The sequence below is a fragment of the Crocuta crocuta genome, unplaced genomic scaffold, assembly GCF_008692635.1.
Source record: "Crocuta crocuta isolate KB4526 unplaced genomic scaffold, BGI_CrCroc_1.0 scaffold759, whole genome shotgun sequence".
Lineage (NCBI taxonomy): Eukaryota > Metazoa > Chordata > Mammalia > Carnivora > Hyaenidae > Crocuta > Crocuta crocuta.
The window spans coordinates 1,785-18,215 of NW_027527150.1; the positions used below are offsets into that span (position 1 = coordinate 1,785).

Genomic DNA, 16,431 nt, shown 5'->3' on the forward strand with positions numbered 1-16,431 from the left:
TGGGACTCTCCACAATGTGTACTTTGGCTTGTTTCTTGAGGTAGCCCTGGAGAAGAAAACAGACAAACACACAGGGAACAGAGGGACACAAACGCACAGAGAAATCCAACAATCACACTAACCGAGAGGAGAAACTAAAAAGTAATGAAAAAAGACGGAGGAGGGAAGGCGAATGATAGAAAATAAAAATACATAAAAAACTCAAAAAGAAGAAAAGAAAAGGAAAATAGAAGAAAACCGATAGACAAAGAACAGTTTAAAGCATATAACCAGATTTCCCAGCTACAATTAAATAGCTGGGTGTATGCAGTGCTGGTTGAAGAGCATAGAGAAAGAGAGAGATGACAGGGCAGGGATGAGGCAAAATTGGAAATAGAATGAACAGGCAGAAGGGATAAGAAGTTTTTTCAAAGAGCTAAAGGGTGGAATATGGTTGCAGAGGTGAGAGAAAGACGGTGGTGTTAGCCAGAGAAACTATCTGTCTGATTACTCCTGAGAGGCTTTGTTATACCGCTCTTAACAGTCCAGATGGTTGCTGCTTCCCTGTTGCCGGGGGTTGAGTGGAGGGTGGGGGGAAGTGTCGCAGCCTCAGATCCGCTGGGGTCAAGCAGCAATACAACCCGAGTGGGTTCGGGGAACGTACCAACTTCAGGTTCGCAGAGTCTGCGTCGCCTCACCGCGCCGCCGCCGCTTCAGCTGGCCACTTTCGCTCACGTAGCCACCGCTGCACCGGGCGCTGCCACCACCGCTTCATCCGGCGCCGGGATCGCCTCCGCAGGTGTTGCTGCCAGTTCACCGGGCCGCCGCCGTCATGAACGGTGCCGGGCACGCAGCAGTTCAGTTTTTCCTGGCGCCTTCTGGGACCAGGGCACCTAGTTTAAAGTCAGCACCCCAGCCAGAGATAAAAAAAACACTGTCTTTCCAAGCCGAGGTTTTTTTCTCTTCTCCAGGGACGGTTCTATGAGCAATCTCAGCTTTTCTTTCCTTTCCCCTGGACACGCGGCAGCTCGCCACCACTCGCTGGTTAATCACTCACCGCAGCTGCTCGCAAGCCGGGTTCCCTCCCCTCCCTCCGAATCTAGGTCCCGTCCCCCTTTTATCTTCCCCAGTTCGCACTCACGCACTTATGAGGTTTCCTTCCTAGTGTACTCTGTCTCTTTCTCTTCCCAAATTCCTGTGGCTCAGTGTCCTACGACTTCAGGCCTTCTCTGTTTGAGAGATGAGTGAAATGTACAGACTCCCTACTTCTCCGCCATCTTGCCTCTGCTCTCCTGAGTTGTTAATTTTAGCCATTCTGACAGGTGTGAGGTGGTGTCACATTGTGGTTGAGATTCGTATTTCCCTGATGATGAGTGATTGATGAGTGAATGATGTTGACCATTTTTTCATGTGTCTGTTGGGCATCTGGATGTCTTCTTTGGAAAGTGTCTTCTGCCCATTTCTTCACTGGATTATTTGTTTTTTCAATGTTGAGTTTGATACTTTCCTTTTAGATTTTTCATACTAACTTTATATCCAATATGTCATTTGAAAATATCTTGTCCCATTCCATTAGTTGCCTTTTAATTTTGCTGATTGTTTCCTTCACTATGCAGTAGCTTTTTTCTTGATGAGGTCCCAATAGTTCATTTTACCTCAGAGACGTATCTAGTAAGAAGTTGCTGTGGCCAGGGTCAAAGAGGTTGCTGCCTGTTTTCTCCTCTAGGATTTTTATGGATTCTTGTCTCACATTTAGGTCTTTCATCCATTTTGAATTTATTTTTGTGTATGGTGTAAAAAAGTGTCCCAAATCACTGCATATCACTGCCCAGTTTTCCCAGCACCATTTGCTAAAAAGACTGTCTTTTTTTCCATTGGATATTGTTTCCTGCTTTGTCAAAGATTAGTCGGCCTACATTTGTGGGCCCATTTCTGAGTTCTCTCTTCTGTTCCACTGATCTATGTGTCTTTTTTTGTGGCAGTACCAAACGGTCTTCAGGACTACAGCTTTATAATACAGCTTGAAGTCTAGAACTATGATGCCTTCCAGCTTTGATTTTCTTTTTCCACATTACCTTGGCTATTCAGGGTCTTTTCTGGTTCCATACAAAGTTTAGAATACTTTATTCTAGTGCTGTGAAGAATACTGGTGTTACTTTGATAGGGATTGCATTGAATGTGAAGATTGCTTTGGGTAGTGTCGACATTTTAATAATATTTGCTCTTTCAATCCATGAATATGGAACTTTTTTTCTGCGTCTTCTTCAGTTTCTTTCATATGCTTCTTTACTTTTCAGTGTACAGATCTTTTACCTATTTGGTTAGGTTTATTCCTAGGTACCTATGGTTTTTGGTGCAATTGTAAGTGGGATTCGTTCCTTGATTTCTCTTTCTGCTGCTTCATTATTGGTGTGTAGAAATGCAAATGATATCTGTATGTTGATTTCATCCTGTGAATTTGCTGAATTCCTGTATGAGCTCTAGCAGTTTTTTTGGTGGAGTCTTTTGGGTTTTCCACATAGAGTATCATGTCATATGTGAAGAGTGAAAATTTGATTTCTTCCTTGCCAATTTATATGCCTTTTATTTCCTTGTACTGTCTGATTGCTGAGGCCAGGACTTCCACTACTATGTTTAACAACAGTGGTGAGAGGGGACATCCCTGTCATGTTCCTGACCATAGGGGGAAAGCTCTCAGTTTTTCCCCATTGAGGATGATATTAGCTGTAGGTCTTTTGTATATAGCCTTTATGTTGTTGAGGTATGCTCTTTCTATCCTGAATTTCTTGAGGGTTTTTTTTTTAAAATCAGGAAAGGATGCTGTACTTTGTCAAATGCCTTTTCTGCATCTATTGAGAGGATCATGTGGTTCTTATCCTTTCTTTTATTAATGTGATGTATCATGTTGGATGATTTGCAGAAATGGAACCAGCCCTGTAGCCCAGGAGTAAATCCCACTTGATCATGGTGTGTAGTGCTTTTAATGTAGTCTTGTATTTGATCTGCTAGTATCTTGTTGAGAATTTTGCTTCCATGTTAATCAGGGAAACTGTTCTGTAATTCTTCTTTTTTAGTGATTCTTTATCTGGTTTGGGGATCAAGATAATGCTGGCCTCATAGAATGAGTTTAGAAGTTTCCTTCCACTTCTATTTTTTCAAATAGCTTGAAAAGAATAGATTTGATTCTTCTTTAAACTTTTGGTAGAATTCCCCTGGGAAGCCATCTGGCCCTGGACTCTTATTGATTGGGAGTTTTTTGATTGCCAATTTAGTTTCTTTACTTATTATGGGTCTGTTCAAATTTTCTATTTCTTCCTGTTTCAGTTTTTGTAGTTTATATGTTTCTAGGAATTGATCCATTTCTTCCAGCTGTCGAATTTGTTGGCATGTAATTCCTCATAATATTCTCTTATTAATGTTTGTATGTATGCCGTGTTGGTTATGACCTCTCCTCTTTCATTTGTGATTTTATTTATTTGGGTCCCTTCCTTTTTCTTTTTGATCAGTCTGGCTGGGGTTTATCAATTATGTTAATTCTTTCAAAGAACCAGCTCCTAGTTTCATTGATCTGTTCTACTGGGTTTTTTTAAATTTCAAGATAATTGATTTCTGCTCTAATCTTTATTATTTTCCTTCGTGTGCTGGTTTTGGGCTTTATTTGCAGTTCTTTTTTCCAGCTCCTTTAGGTGTGAGATTACGTTGTGTATTTGAGACTTTCCTTCCTTCTTTAGGAAAGCCTGGATTGCTATATACTTCCCTCTTATGACCATCTTTACTGCATCCCAGAAGTTTTGAACTGCTGTGTTTTCATTTTCATTGGTTTCCATATACTTTTAAATTTCCTCTTTAATTTCTTGGTTAACCCATGCATTCTTTAATAGGATAGTCTTTCAGCTCCAAGTATTTGTAGTCTTTCCAAATTTTTTAAATATTGATTTCAGGTTTCATAGCATTGTGGTCTGAAAATACACATGATATGATTTCAATCTTTTCATACTTGTAGACGGCTCATTTGTGACCCATTATGTGAGAATGTACCATGTGCATTTGAGAAGAATGTATATTCTATTGCTTCAAGATAAAATGTTCTAAATATGTCTGTTAAGACCATCCGGTCCAGTGTATCATTCAAAGCCCTTGTTTCCTTGTTAATTTTCTGTTCAGATGATCTGTCCATTGTCTTAAGTGGGGTGTTAAAGTCCTCTACTATTATGGTATTACTATCAATGAGTTTCTTTCTGTTTATGATTAATTGATTTATGTATATGGCTCCTTTCAAGTTGATGGCATAAATATTTATAATTGTTAGATCTTATTAGTGGATAGATCACTTCATTATGACATAATGTTCTTCATCTCTTGTTACAGTCTTTGTTTTAAAATCTAGTTTGTCTGATATAAGCATTGCTACTCCACCTTTCTTTTGACATTCATTGGCATGATAGATGGTTCCCCATCCCCTCACTTTCAATCTTGGGTCTAAAATGAATCTCTTTGCCATGTAATACATGGCAATGATAAAGAATGAAATCTGGCCATATGTAGCAACATGGATGGAATTAGAGGGTGCTATACTGAGAGAAATAAGTCAGGCAGAGAAGGACAAATACCATATGTTTGCACATTAGGTGGATCAGGAGGAAGTTAATGGAGGACGATGCAGGAAAAGAAGGGGGAAAAATAGTTGGGGAGAGGGAGGGAGGCAAATCATGAGAAATTCTTGAATGCTAAAAAACAAACTGAGGGCTGGGGGGGTGGGAGAGAGGGGAAGGGTGGTGAATGGCATGGAGGAGGGTACTTGTGGGGATGAGCACTGGGTGTTATATGGAAACCAACCTGATAATAAACTATTTAAGGAAGAAAAAATAAAATCAAATGAATCTGTTGTAGGCCTCATATAGGTGAATCTTGGTTGTTGTTGTTTTCTAATCAGTTCTGATACTGTATGTCTTTTGATTGGAGCATTTAGTCCATTTACATTGAGAGTGATTATTGAAATATATGAATTGAGTTCCATTGTTTTGCCTGTAGAGTTGGTGTTTCTGGTGATATTCTCTTTCCAGTCTTTGTTGCTTTTAAAAAAAAAAAAGTTTATTGTCAAGTTCGTTTCCATATAACACCCAGTGCTCATCCCCACAAGTGCCCTTCTCCATGCCCATCACCCCCTCTTTCCCTCCCCCTCCCCCACTATTTTTCCCCTTCTTCTCCCCCATTGACCTCCATTAAGTTCCTTCTACTCCTCCTTACGTTCAAACATATGGTATTTGTCTTTCTCTGCCTGACTTATTTCACTCAGCATAACACCCTCAAGTTCCATCCATGTTGCTACTCATGGCCAGATTTCATTATCATTGCCATGTAGTATTCAATTGTATAGATAAACCACATCTTGTCTTTGTTGCTTTGGGTTTTTTGTTTTGTCTCCACTCAAAGAGTGCCCCTTAAAATTTCTTTTTTTTTTTACTCCAGTTTCTTGTCAAGTTGGTTTCCATATAACACCCAGTGCTCATCCCAACAAGTGCTCTCCTCCATGCCCATCACCCATTTTCTCCTCTCCCCCACCCCCATCAACCCTCAGATTATTCTCAGTATTTAAGACTCTATAATGGTTTCCCTCCCTCCCTCTTCTTAGCTATTTTTTCACCTTCCCCTCCCCCATGGTCCTCTGTTAAGTTTCTCCTGTTCCACACATGAATGAAAACATATGGTATCTTTCTTAGTATATATTTCACTTAGTATAATACCTTCGAGTTCCATCCACGTTGCTACAAATGGCCAGATTTCACTCTTTCTCATGCCATGTAATATTCCATTGTGTATACTAACCATGCCTTCTTGATTCATCTATCATTTGATGGACATTTAGGCTCTTTCAATGATTTGGATATTGTTGAAAGTGCTGCTATGAACAGTGGGGTACACGAGCCCCAATGCATCAGCACTCCTGTATCCCTTGGGTAAATTCCCAGCAGTGCTATTGCTAGATCATAGGGGAGTTCTATTGTTAATTTTTTGAGGAAACTCCACACTGTTTTCCAGAGTGGCCACATCAGTTTACATTCCGACCAACAGTGCAAGTGGATGCACGTTTCTCCACATCCTCGACAGCATATATAGTCTCATGATTAGTTTATTTTAGTCACTCTGACTGGCATGAGGTGGTATATCAGTGTGGTTTTGATTTGAATTCCCTTGATGAGGAGGGACGTTGAGCATCGTTTCATGGGTCTGTTGGCCATGTGGATGTCCTCTTTTGAGAAGTGTCTGTTCATGTCTTCTGCCCATTTCTTCACTAGATTGTTTGTTTTAGGGGGTGGAGTTTGGTGAGTTCCTTATGGATTGTGGATATTAGCCCTTCATCTGATATGTCATTTTCAACTATCTTTTTTCATTACATTGGTTGCCTGTTAGTTTCGTTGATTATTTTCTTTGCCGTGCAGAAGCTTTTTATCTTGATGAGGACTCAATAGTTCATTTTAAGTCCAAATTCCCAGACTCTGACTCAAGAGAGTCTGGGAGGTTGTTATCTAAAAGTCCAGAACCAGAGGGAGCTTGGTTATAAATCCTAGTGTGCCTTTCACAGGCTGTGTGACTCTGCACAATTATGAAGCCTCAGTTCCCTTATCAGAAAAATGGGAGTAATGTTAGTGTGCACAGAGATGCAATGAGCATTGCTTGAGTGATCTTCCTCAGTGCCTGTCACAAAAATTCCCAACATGTCAGCAGTTAATTTTGAGTTAACAAATACTTACCTCATACTTCTTACTCTCCGTGCTCTGTTCTGAGTCCTTCACAGATGACACCTTCTTTAATGCTCCAAACAAACCTCTGGGGCGAGTACTATTCTTATCCCTACCTGACACAGGACGGCACTGAGACACACAGAGGTGAACTATCCTTGTTCATTGTCAGCTCAGGGCCACCAGAACAAAACACTGCAGACAGGGTGGTTTCAACATTGAGACCTATTTTCTCTCCTTGTGGAGGTGGGAAGTCTGAGAGCACAGCTGGGTTCTGGAGACGGCTGTCCTTCTGGCTTACAGATGACTGCCTTCATTCTGGGTCGTCATGGACAGTGAGCTCTGGTGTCTCTTCCTCTTGTTTTATGGGCACTAATTCCATCTTTTTAAAAATGTTTAGTTATTTATTTTTGAGAGAGAGCGAAAGCACTGAAGGGGCAGAGAGAGAGAGGAAGAGAGGGGGAGGACAGATACCTAAACAGGGTCCACACGATCAGGTCCACAGAGCCCAATGCTGGGCTTGAACTCACAAACCTTGAGATCATGACCTGAGCTGAAACCAAGAGTCGGAAGCTCAACTGCCTGAGCCACTAGGTGGCCCAGACACTAATCCCATCTTAATACCTCATCAACCTAATCATCTTGAAAACGTCCTTTGTCTCATTGAGTGTTAGGGCTTTAATGTATGAATCTGGGGGGACATAATTCAGCCCACAGCACACAGTAACACACAGTCTATAGGGACAGAGCTAAGCTTAGAGCCCAGGCTGTCCATGCTCTCCACCCCTACACTTGGATGCCTCTCGGTTGTTATTATTATTGATAACATAGTATTTTAGGGGAAGGAATTGAGATTTATCAAGGAACAAGGAGGCAAGTGAGTTCAAGGCTGAGGGAGCAGACATGAGCCTTCATGGACCTACAGGCAATCAGTGAATCTGGATCAGGAATCAGTAAGGGAATCGAAAGGAAAGATGAGTTAGGTGAGCTCAAGTGGGTCCACACTCTCAGAGTCTCCTGGGTTCTAGTGAGGAGTTTGGATTTTATCCCGAGGTGTGGAGAATCTCATCACAAGATTTGTGTGGGTCACAGTCATGGCTCTTTACGCCTCCTTTCAGCAGTGATTGTGAGAGCACAAGCAGAACAGGGAAACTCCTGGCTTCAGTCAGGATGGGGCTGTGCACCACCATGGCCTCAGTGTCCTTTATCCTGTTGACTTAGCCTCGTTTTCTGCTTAGATGTGGACGAATGTGCCAGGAACTCCACTCTTTGTGGCATCAACTCCATCTGTACCAACACCCCAGGAGAATTCCATTGCTCCTGCCTGCCTGGGTTCTTTTCACCTGTTGTCTGGACCCCTGAGAAACCAGAGGATTTCAAGTGCACAGGTAATGCTCCCAGATATACTGAGGACTTTTAATGGATGTCAACATATCCTGAGCAGAGTGACTTGCAAACAACACTTACTGCTTGTTCAGAATTCTGTGCATGACTGGATTTTTTTGGGGGGGCGGACACTAAGAAGGCACAGGGTCCAAAATGGCCTCACTTACATGCCTTGTAGTTGGTGCTGGTCTCTGGGTGGGAGCTCAGCTGGGCCCCTCGGTTTCCGTATGGGGCCTTCCTCATGGTCGCTTGGGCTTCCTGGAAACATGGCAGCTGGTTTGCAGTAAGGGAAGCTGCAAGAGGAAGAAAGCAGAAACTGTGAGTCCTTGTAAGGCCTGGGCTTAAGTGCCAGAACATTCCTTCCGCCGTGTTGTCCTGGTCACAGTCATGGGGCCAGCCTGCAGGCAAAGGAAGGGGAAATTAACTCCTCAGATCGCTGGGCCAGCAACAAGTACACACAGGAAATGAACGAATTGATGGCGGCCGTCTTCGGAGGATCTGACGCACTGCAGAGCACATCTTATGTTCTTCAACCCTCAGGGGAAATGCGTGCTTGTTTTCATTAAAGTGTTATATGTCTTTTCACCTTGACCTTCACCAGCTACTGACATTGCTAGAGGCAGAACAATAGTGTGGCAAATAGGAAAGGACTTTAGAAATAGATTAATACAGCACTCTGGGTTCTTAGGAATCCTTTCAGAGCCCCTATATGAATCAGATTATCATCTCTCTTCTTTGTTTTACCTACTAAATAAGTTTCACTTTGCATGAAGTGAAAGCTCTCTGTGGCCAAAACGTCTTGAAAACCACGCGCCTAGTCCAGTTCTATTTGCAAAATATAAATTCCATTTATGCGATTTTTAAAAATTATTTATTTCCTTATTTATTCATTCGTTCATTCATTTAAAGATTATTTATTTATTTTAGAGAAAGGTAAAAAGACAGAGAGAGATAATGAGCGTGGGAAGGGTAAAGAAAGAGGGAGAGAGAGAATCCCAAGCAGGCCCCGCCTTGGTAGGACCCGATACGGGGCTCTAACTCAAGAACTGTGAGATCATGACCTGAGCTGAAATCAAGAGTCTGATGCTTAACTGACTGAGCCCCCCAGAAGCCCCAGCATTTGTGTCATTTCTGACAAGAGTTCACGTAGCTGATGCTTAAGTGTGTCTGCAGGTGGGGAGCTCACTGTTGAATAAGAAGCCCATTCCTTGTTTTGAGATGTTTTCTGTGACACCAAGAGGAGAATATCTTTGGCTTCTACCCACTAGATCACAGTAGTATCCACTCCCAGCCCAGTCAGGGCACCCCATGATGTTTCCAGATGTTGACCCATGTTTCCTGAATGGGGTCGGGGTGCAAACTGCCCTCAGCTGAGAACCAGTAGCTAAACATAATAGCAATTTCTTACTTTCATAACCATCCAATATAGATATGCCTGGGCAGTGGGCAGCTTTTCTCCACATGTTATATAGGAATCCATTTCCTTACATCTGTAGGTTCTTATATACCTTATGGCTTTGGACTCCCTGGTTCACTCAGTGATAGGGAAGGAGAGAGAAGGCACACCCACCTTGGCCCAGAAGTGACAAATGGATGTGCTCACATTCCATAATTGAAAACTAGTCCCATGTCCCAAACCTATATGCAGAAGATTCTGGAAAATGTTGTCCAGGCTGGGCCACCTTTTTTTTTTTTTTTAATGTTTTCTTTCTTTCTCTCTCTCTCTCTCTCTCTTTTTTTTTTTTTACAAATAGTTTATTGTCAAATTGGTTTCCATATGACACCAGTGCTCATCCCCACAAGTGCCCTCCTCCATGCCCATCTCCCCCCTCCCCCCCACATCCATCAGTCCTCAGTTTGTTTCTCAGCATTCAAGAGTCTCTCATGGTTTNCAGCTTAATTTTTTAAATTGTGGATTACTTGATACATTAAAATTAGAGGTAGTTTATATGCAGACAATGAAGTGTAATAACAAAATGAGTATGTCAACATGAGAAGTAGAATATCATCAATTTCATGTGTTTCCTGCATGTTCCTTCCCTATTTCAACTTCCCTACTCCTCCCCAGAGAGGCNTTTTTAAATTTGTTTTGTTTTTGTTTTTGTTTACTTTGTTTGTTTTATTTTTGAGCTCTATAAAAATGGCACCGTGCTCTGTGTAGTCTTTTCCGACTTGCTCTTTTCACTCAGCATCCTGCTTCTCAGAGTCCCTGGTGTTTCTCTGTGTGGCTGTGGTTTGCTGATTTCCACTGTCATGTTATATGGTGATGGATAGATTTCAGGCAGGGGAGAACGAGATCAGACTTGTCTTTCAATCATAGTTTGGTGTGGCTGAGCTTTTACTTGTAGCTTTTATTTCCTTCCTAGGGATTCCCTTCAAGTGTAAGGAGGATGTGATAGCCAACAACGAGGGGGTCCAGCAGTGCCAAGTGGGAGCAGTAGGGACGTCTGAATATGTAAGTATTTTTGAAGGTTCCTGGCTCTTGAGGTTCCTAGAAGACCCTCTAGTCCAGAAGCCACTCAAATAGGATGTTGTGTTGCAGCTTTGACAAAGGCCAAAATAACAGTGGCCTAAGTCATATAGCAGTTAAGTTCTCCCCCTGTAGCAATCAGGGTGTCCACTGTGGAGAGTTGATACGATGGTTCCACGAATGCTTTGCCATCAGCAACACCAGCTTTCCCGCATTGTGGGCCAAGGTGGCTGCTCCAGCCCCTGCCATCATGTCTGCATTCCAGCTGGTGGGCAGAGGGGGAAGGTGAAGTGAGAGGCATAGTCCTTCTCTTTAAGAGTATAACCCAGTATCGGGGCGCCTGGGTGGCTTAGTCGGTTAAGCATCCAACTTTCGCTTAGGTCATGATCTCGCGGTTCGTGGGTTCGGGCCCCGCGTCCGGCTCTGTGCTGACAGCCAGCTCAGAGCCTGGAGCCTGTTTCAGTCTGTGGCTCCCTCTCTCTCTGACCCTCCCCTGCTCACGCTGTCTCTCTGTCTCTCCTAGAAATTAAAAAAAAAATTAAAAAAAAGAGTATAACCCAGTATCACTTCTGCTTACACTTAGCTTCAAGGAACGCTTAGAAGGGAGGACTAAGATTTGTGTATCCAAAACTTGGGAATTCTTTTCCAAGTAGAAGAAAGGATGATGGAGTCTCAATACCAGTGAAGGCACTGGTACTGGGTCTGTGTGATATGGGAGGGGTGTTGCACAGCCCTTGGGCCAGGAGCAAAGGGATTTGGACATCCTGATTCTCTACCGAAGTTGTTCATGACTCAAGGCTCCATGAGCTTCTTCAGGAATTTATGTCACGATATTTCAATATGCACTTAAATTAGCTTTGAAATTCCCATGCACTTTTTAAACAAAATTTAACATTTATTTATTTTTGAGAAACAGAGAGAGAGAGACAGAGAGAGAGACAGAGAGAGAAAAATATGCACAAGCAGGGGAGGAGCAGAGAGAGAGGGAGACACAGAATCCAAAGCAGGCTCCAGGCTCCGAGCTGTCAGCACACAGCCTGACGCGGGGCTCGAACCTACAAACTGCAAGATCATGACCTGAGCTGAAGTCAGACACTTAACTGACTGAGCCACCCAGGTGCCTCTAAATTCCCATGCACTTTGGACCAATGTTTTCTTGAAAACTTTTGGTGATTTAGAAATTTAGGTGAAATACACCTAAAAATTGACCATTCCAACCACTTTTAAGTGTGCAAGTCAGTGACATGCAGTATCCTCACATGGTGTGCAACCACTTCTATCTCTCAAACGTTTCTATCCCCTCAAAAAAACCCTATCACCAACACCACTGCTCTCCATTTCCCCTGGGGCCCAGCTCTTCGTAAACACTAATCTGCCCTCTGCAACCATCTGTTTGTGTATTCTGGATATTTTATATAAATGTTATCGTACAGTTTGTGGGGTTTTGCCTGTGGCTTCCCTCACTGAGCACAGTGTTTTCAAGGTTCATCCACATTGTAGCAGATGCCAGTGCTTCACTGGCTTTTGTGGCTGAATCATATTCCTTTCGGACCATTGGGTTTTTCTCACACATTTCCCCCATCTTTGACCCCACAAAGTAGTTTTGCTGTTTCTTTGCATTTGCTCCTTTTATTCACAGAAGAAGAAGGTACTGTGGTTCCAATTCTGCTTAAAAGGTGAGTTTCTATTTTCCTGAGAGTTCTAAGCCTTCTGACCCCCTAGGAGTTTAAGACCACCCACTTGGTGGGCTGGGTGGCCAATCCGTACTTCACACACTGAGGGATGGATCGATGGACGCTCACACGTGTGCTTCTCTGGGGTACAGGGCTCCTTCTGCGCACTGATGAATGCCACCTTCAGGGTTCTGGATGACGCCTGTGAAAACAAGACCACTGAGGTTTCTCTGAAGGTAACAGCAAAGTCTTCATAATTGTATTTTCAGCTTCAAACATCTTGGGGGGACACTTTGGGTGCAGAGAGTCCTCTTTATAACTGATGGGTGGAGTCAACATTTACAGAACCTTAAAATTTAACATACAGTAACATTCCCTTCTCTGCCAAGTGAGTTTTTATTATTATTTTTTATTTTTCATTTTTTAATGTATTTTATTTTTTTTAATAGTTTATTGTCAAGTTGGTTTACATATAACACCCAGTGTTCATCTCCACAAGAGGCTTCTCCCATGCCCATCATCCCCCTTTTCCTGTCTCCCAGCCCCATCATCCCTCAGTTTGTTCTCAGCATTCAAGAGTCTCTCATCGTTTGCCTCCATCCCTCTCCCAACTATTTTTCCCCTTCTTCTCCCCCATGGCCCTCCGTTAAGTTCCTCCTAGTCCTTCTATACATGCAAACATATGGTATCTGTCCTTCTCTGCCTGACTTATTTCACTCAGCATAACACCCTCAAGTTCCATCCATGTTCTTACAGATGGCCAGATTTCATTCTTTCTCATTGCCATGTAGTATTCCGTTGTATAGATACATCACATCTTCTTGATCTATTTGTCAGTTGATGGACACATATGGTCTTTCCATGTTTTGGCTATTGTTGAGAGTGCTGCTATGAACAGTGGGGTACATGTGCCCCTATGCATCAGCACTCCTGTATCCCTTGGGTAAATTCCTAGCAGTGCTATTGCTGGGTCATAGGGGAATTCTACTGTTAAATTTTTGAGGAACCACCACTCTGTTTTCAAGAGGGGCTGCACCAGTTTACATTCCCACCAACAGTGTGTGAGGGCGCCTGTTTCTCCACATCCTCGCCAGCATCTAGAGTCCTCTGATTTGCTCATTTTAGCCACTCTGACCGGCGTGGGGTGGTATCTCAGTGTGGTTTTGATCTGTATTTCCCTGATGAGGAGGGATGCTGAGCATCGTTTCATGTGTCTGTTGGCCATCTGGATGTCCTCTTTGGAGAAGTGTCTGTTCATATATTCTGCCCATTTCTTCACTGGATTGTTTGCTTTTTGGATGTGGAGTTTGGTGAGTTCCTTATAGATATTGGATACTAGCCCTTTAACTGATATGTCATTTGTAACTATCTTTTCCCATTCTGTTGGTTGCCTATTAGTTTTATGGATTGTTTGCTTTGACAAGGCAGCTTTTCAACAGCATAACATCTTTTCAAGTTCCATTCATGTTGCTACAAATGGACAGATTTCATTCTTTCTCATTGCCATGTAGTATTTCATTGTATAGATACACCACATCTTCTTGATTCATCTATCAGTTGATGGACATTTCGGCTCTTTCAATTATTTGGATATTGTTGAAAGTGCTGCTATGAACAGTGGGATACATGTGCCCCTATGCATCAGCACTCCTGTGTCCCTTGGGTAAATTCCCAGCAGTGCTATTCCTAGATCATAGGGGAGTTCTAGTGTTAATTTTTTGAGGAACCTCCACACTGTTTTCCAGAGCAGCTACATCCGTTTACATTCCTAACAACAGTGCAAGTGGGTGCACGTTTCCCCACATTTTCACCAATATCTGTAGTCTCCTGATTAGTTCATTTTAGTCACTCTGACTGGCATGAGGTGGTATCTCAGTGTGGTTTTGATTAGTATTTACTTGATGAGGAGTGAAGTTGAGCATCGTTTCATGGGTCTGTTGGTAATCTGACTGTCCTCTTTGGAGAAGTGTCTGTTCATATCTTCTGCCCATTTCTTCACTGGATTATTTGTTTTTCAGGTGTGGAGTTTGGTGAGCTCCTTATAGATTTTGGATACTAGCCCTTTATCTGATATGACATTTGCAGCTATCTTTTCCCATTGCATCGGTTGCCTATTAGTTTTATGGATTGTTTCCTTTGCTGTTAAGAAGGTTTTAATCTTGATGAGGTCCCAGAAGTTCATTTTTGCTCTTGATTCCCTTTAATTTTTATTTTATTTGTGGTGGGAGGGACAGGGAGAGAATGAGAGAGAGAGAATCCCAAGCAGGCTCCACACTTAGTGCAGAGCCTGATGCATGGCTTAATGCCACAACCCTGACTTGGATGCTCAACCAACTGAGCCACCCAGATGCACCCAGTTTTATGAGTCTTATCAGCTGAGTAGATTTGTGTCTCACCACCACAATCGGAATGTAAAACAGTTCCTTTTCCTCCCCAAACAGTCCCTTTGGGTCCCCTGCATTGTTAGATGTTCTCTCCACCACCAACCCCTGTATATGCCCGTCTCTTCTCTGCCATTGGAGTTTTGTCTCTGCAAGAATGTTACATAAATGGAATCACAACAGGCTGTGGCTTCTTTCACTCATCATAATGCCTCTGAGATTCATGAAGATTTTGATCTATAGTTTCAATTCTTGCGTCTTCTGCTATAAACATTCATGTACACTTTGTGTCTCTGTGTATGTGTTTGTGCCCCTGATTTTTCGTTTCTCTGGGGTAAATACTTAGAAGTGGGGTTACTTGGTGCTTGCAATGGTAGATTTTAAAACCTGGTTTTTCTTACGGCTTTACATCGCACTTATGACTGTTATTTTATTTAAAACTTTGGTTACTTTTGTACAAAAGTAAGAATAATACTTTCCTTTGTCATTTGATTGATTTAAAATTAATTTATTGGGTATAATATAGTTCTCCATTAAGCGTGCATTGCATTCATAAGGTTTTTCAGACTGAAATTCTGTAAGTGACAAACCTTTTGACCACATTTAAATTCTCTCATTTTATACTGTGTTTATGAATATTCTTTTTTTTTTTAAATGTTTTATTTATTTCTAGGAGANGCTTGCAATGGTAGATTTTAAAACCTGGTTTTTCTTACGGCTTTACATCGCACTTATGACTGTTATTTTATTTAAAACTTTGGTTACTTTTGTACAAAAGTAAGAATAATACTTTTCTTTGTCATTTGATTGATTTAAAATTAATTTATTGGGTATAATATAGTTCTCCATTAAGCGTGCATTGCATTCATAAGGTTTTTCAGACTGAAATTCTGTAAGTGACAAACCTTTTGACCACATTTAAATTCTCTCATTTTATACTGTGTTTATGAATATTCTTTTTTTTTTTAAATGTTTTATTTATTTCTAGGAGAGAGAGAGAGAGAGAGAGAGACAGCGTGAGCAGGGGAGGGTCAGAGAGAGAGGGAGTCACAGATTCTGAAACAGGCTCCAGGCTCTGAGCTGGCAGTCAGCACAGAGCCCGATGCGGGGCTCGAACCCACGAACCGCGAGATCATGACCCAAGCGAAAGTCGGACGCTTAACCGACTAAGCCACCCAGGCGCCCCGTGTGTTTATGAATATTCTTATTTCCCCCCAAATTTCAAATATCTGCTCTGGAAGATTTGCAGACCCAAAACCCGAAGTCACTATGCCCTCAAGGTGGTTATAAACCCAATCAATGAAATGTATGAACATAATAATTCATATATTTAAATGTTCACTACTATTTATCAATTGCTGCATTCTCTGAAATTGTTCATCCGAAACATACATTCATCCCACATCTAATGGCATTAGGCAGCGAACTCACGTGGTTAATCGTGAGTTCAAAACCCCCTTCTCAGAGTATGACAAAGATCAGAAAACTTTGTAAATCTAACACAGAAGTGATAACCCTGTGGGATTTTTGTTTGCCTACTAATTTTTTACTTTCCCACGGAAATGGAATAAACTTCACAGCCAAGAATAGATTGCACAGCTGAAAGGAAGTTGTAAGGAGATTTCCTCAGCTGTAGAATTGAGGACCACGATTTCCAGGATGATTCTGAGACATTTCTGTATGTCGTGGGGAGGGACCCCAGGGTCTCCTGGGATATGGTTACGTCATGTTTTCCCAGAACAAACATCTCTCAAGTTACACCTCATCCATTTTTTTTGGAAATTCATTTCATGTTTTTCGAT

The 16,431-nt window shown here is 42.0% G+C and overlaps 1 protein-coding gene across 1 annotated transcript in view; it reads left to right on the forward strand.

Moving 5' to 3' along the window:
- The first annotated feature begins 7,632 nt into the window (after positions 1-7,632).
- Positions 7,633-16,431, forward strand: part of LOC144230201 (adhesion G protein-coupled receptor E1-like) — a 29,199-nt gene continuing 20,400 nt past the window's right edge. The window contains exons 1-4 of the mRNA XM_077762435.1: positions 7,633-7,702; positions 7,958-8,107; positions 10,472-10,560; positions 12,401-12,484. Of these exons, the coding sequence (XP_077618561.1) occupies positions 7,633-7,702; positions 7,958-8,107; positions 10,472-10,560; positions 12,401-12,484 (393 nt within the window). The remainder of the gene's footprint in view (positions 7,703-7,957; positions 8,108-10,471; positions 10,561-12,400; positions 12,485-16,431) is intronic.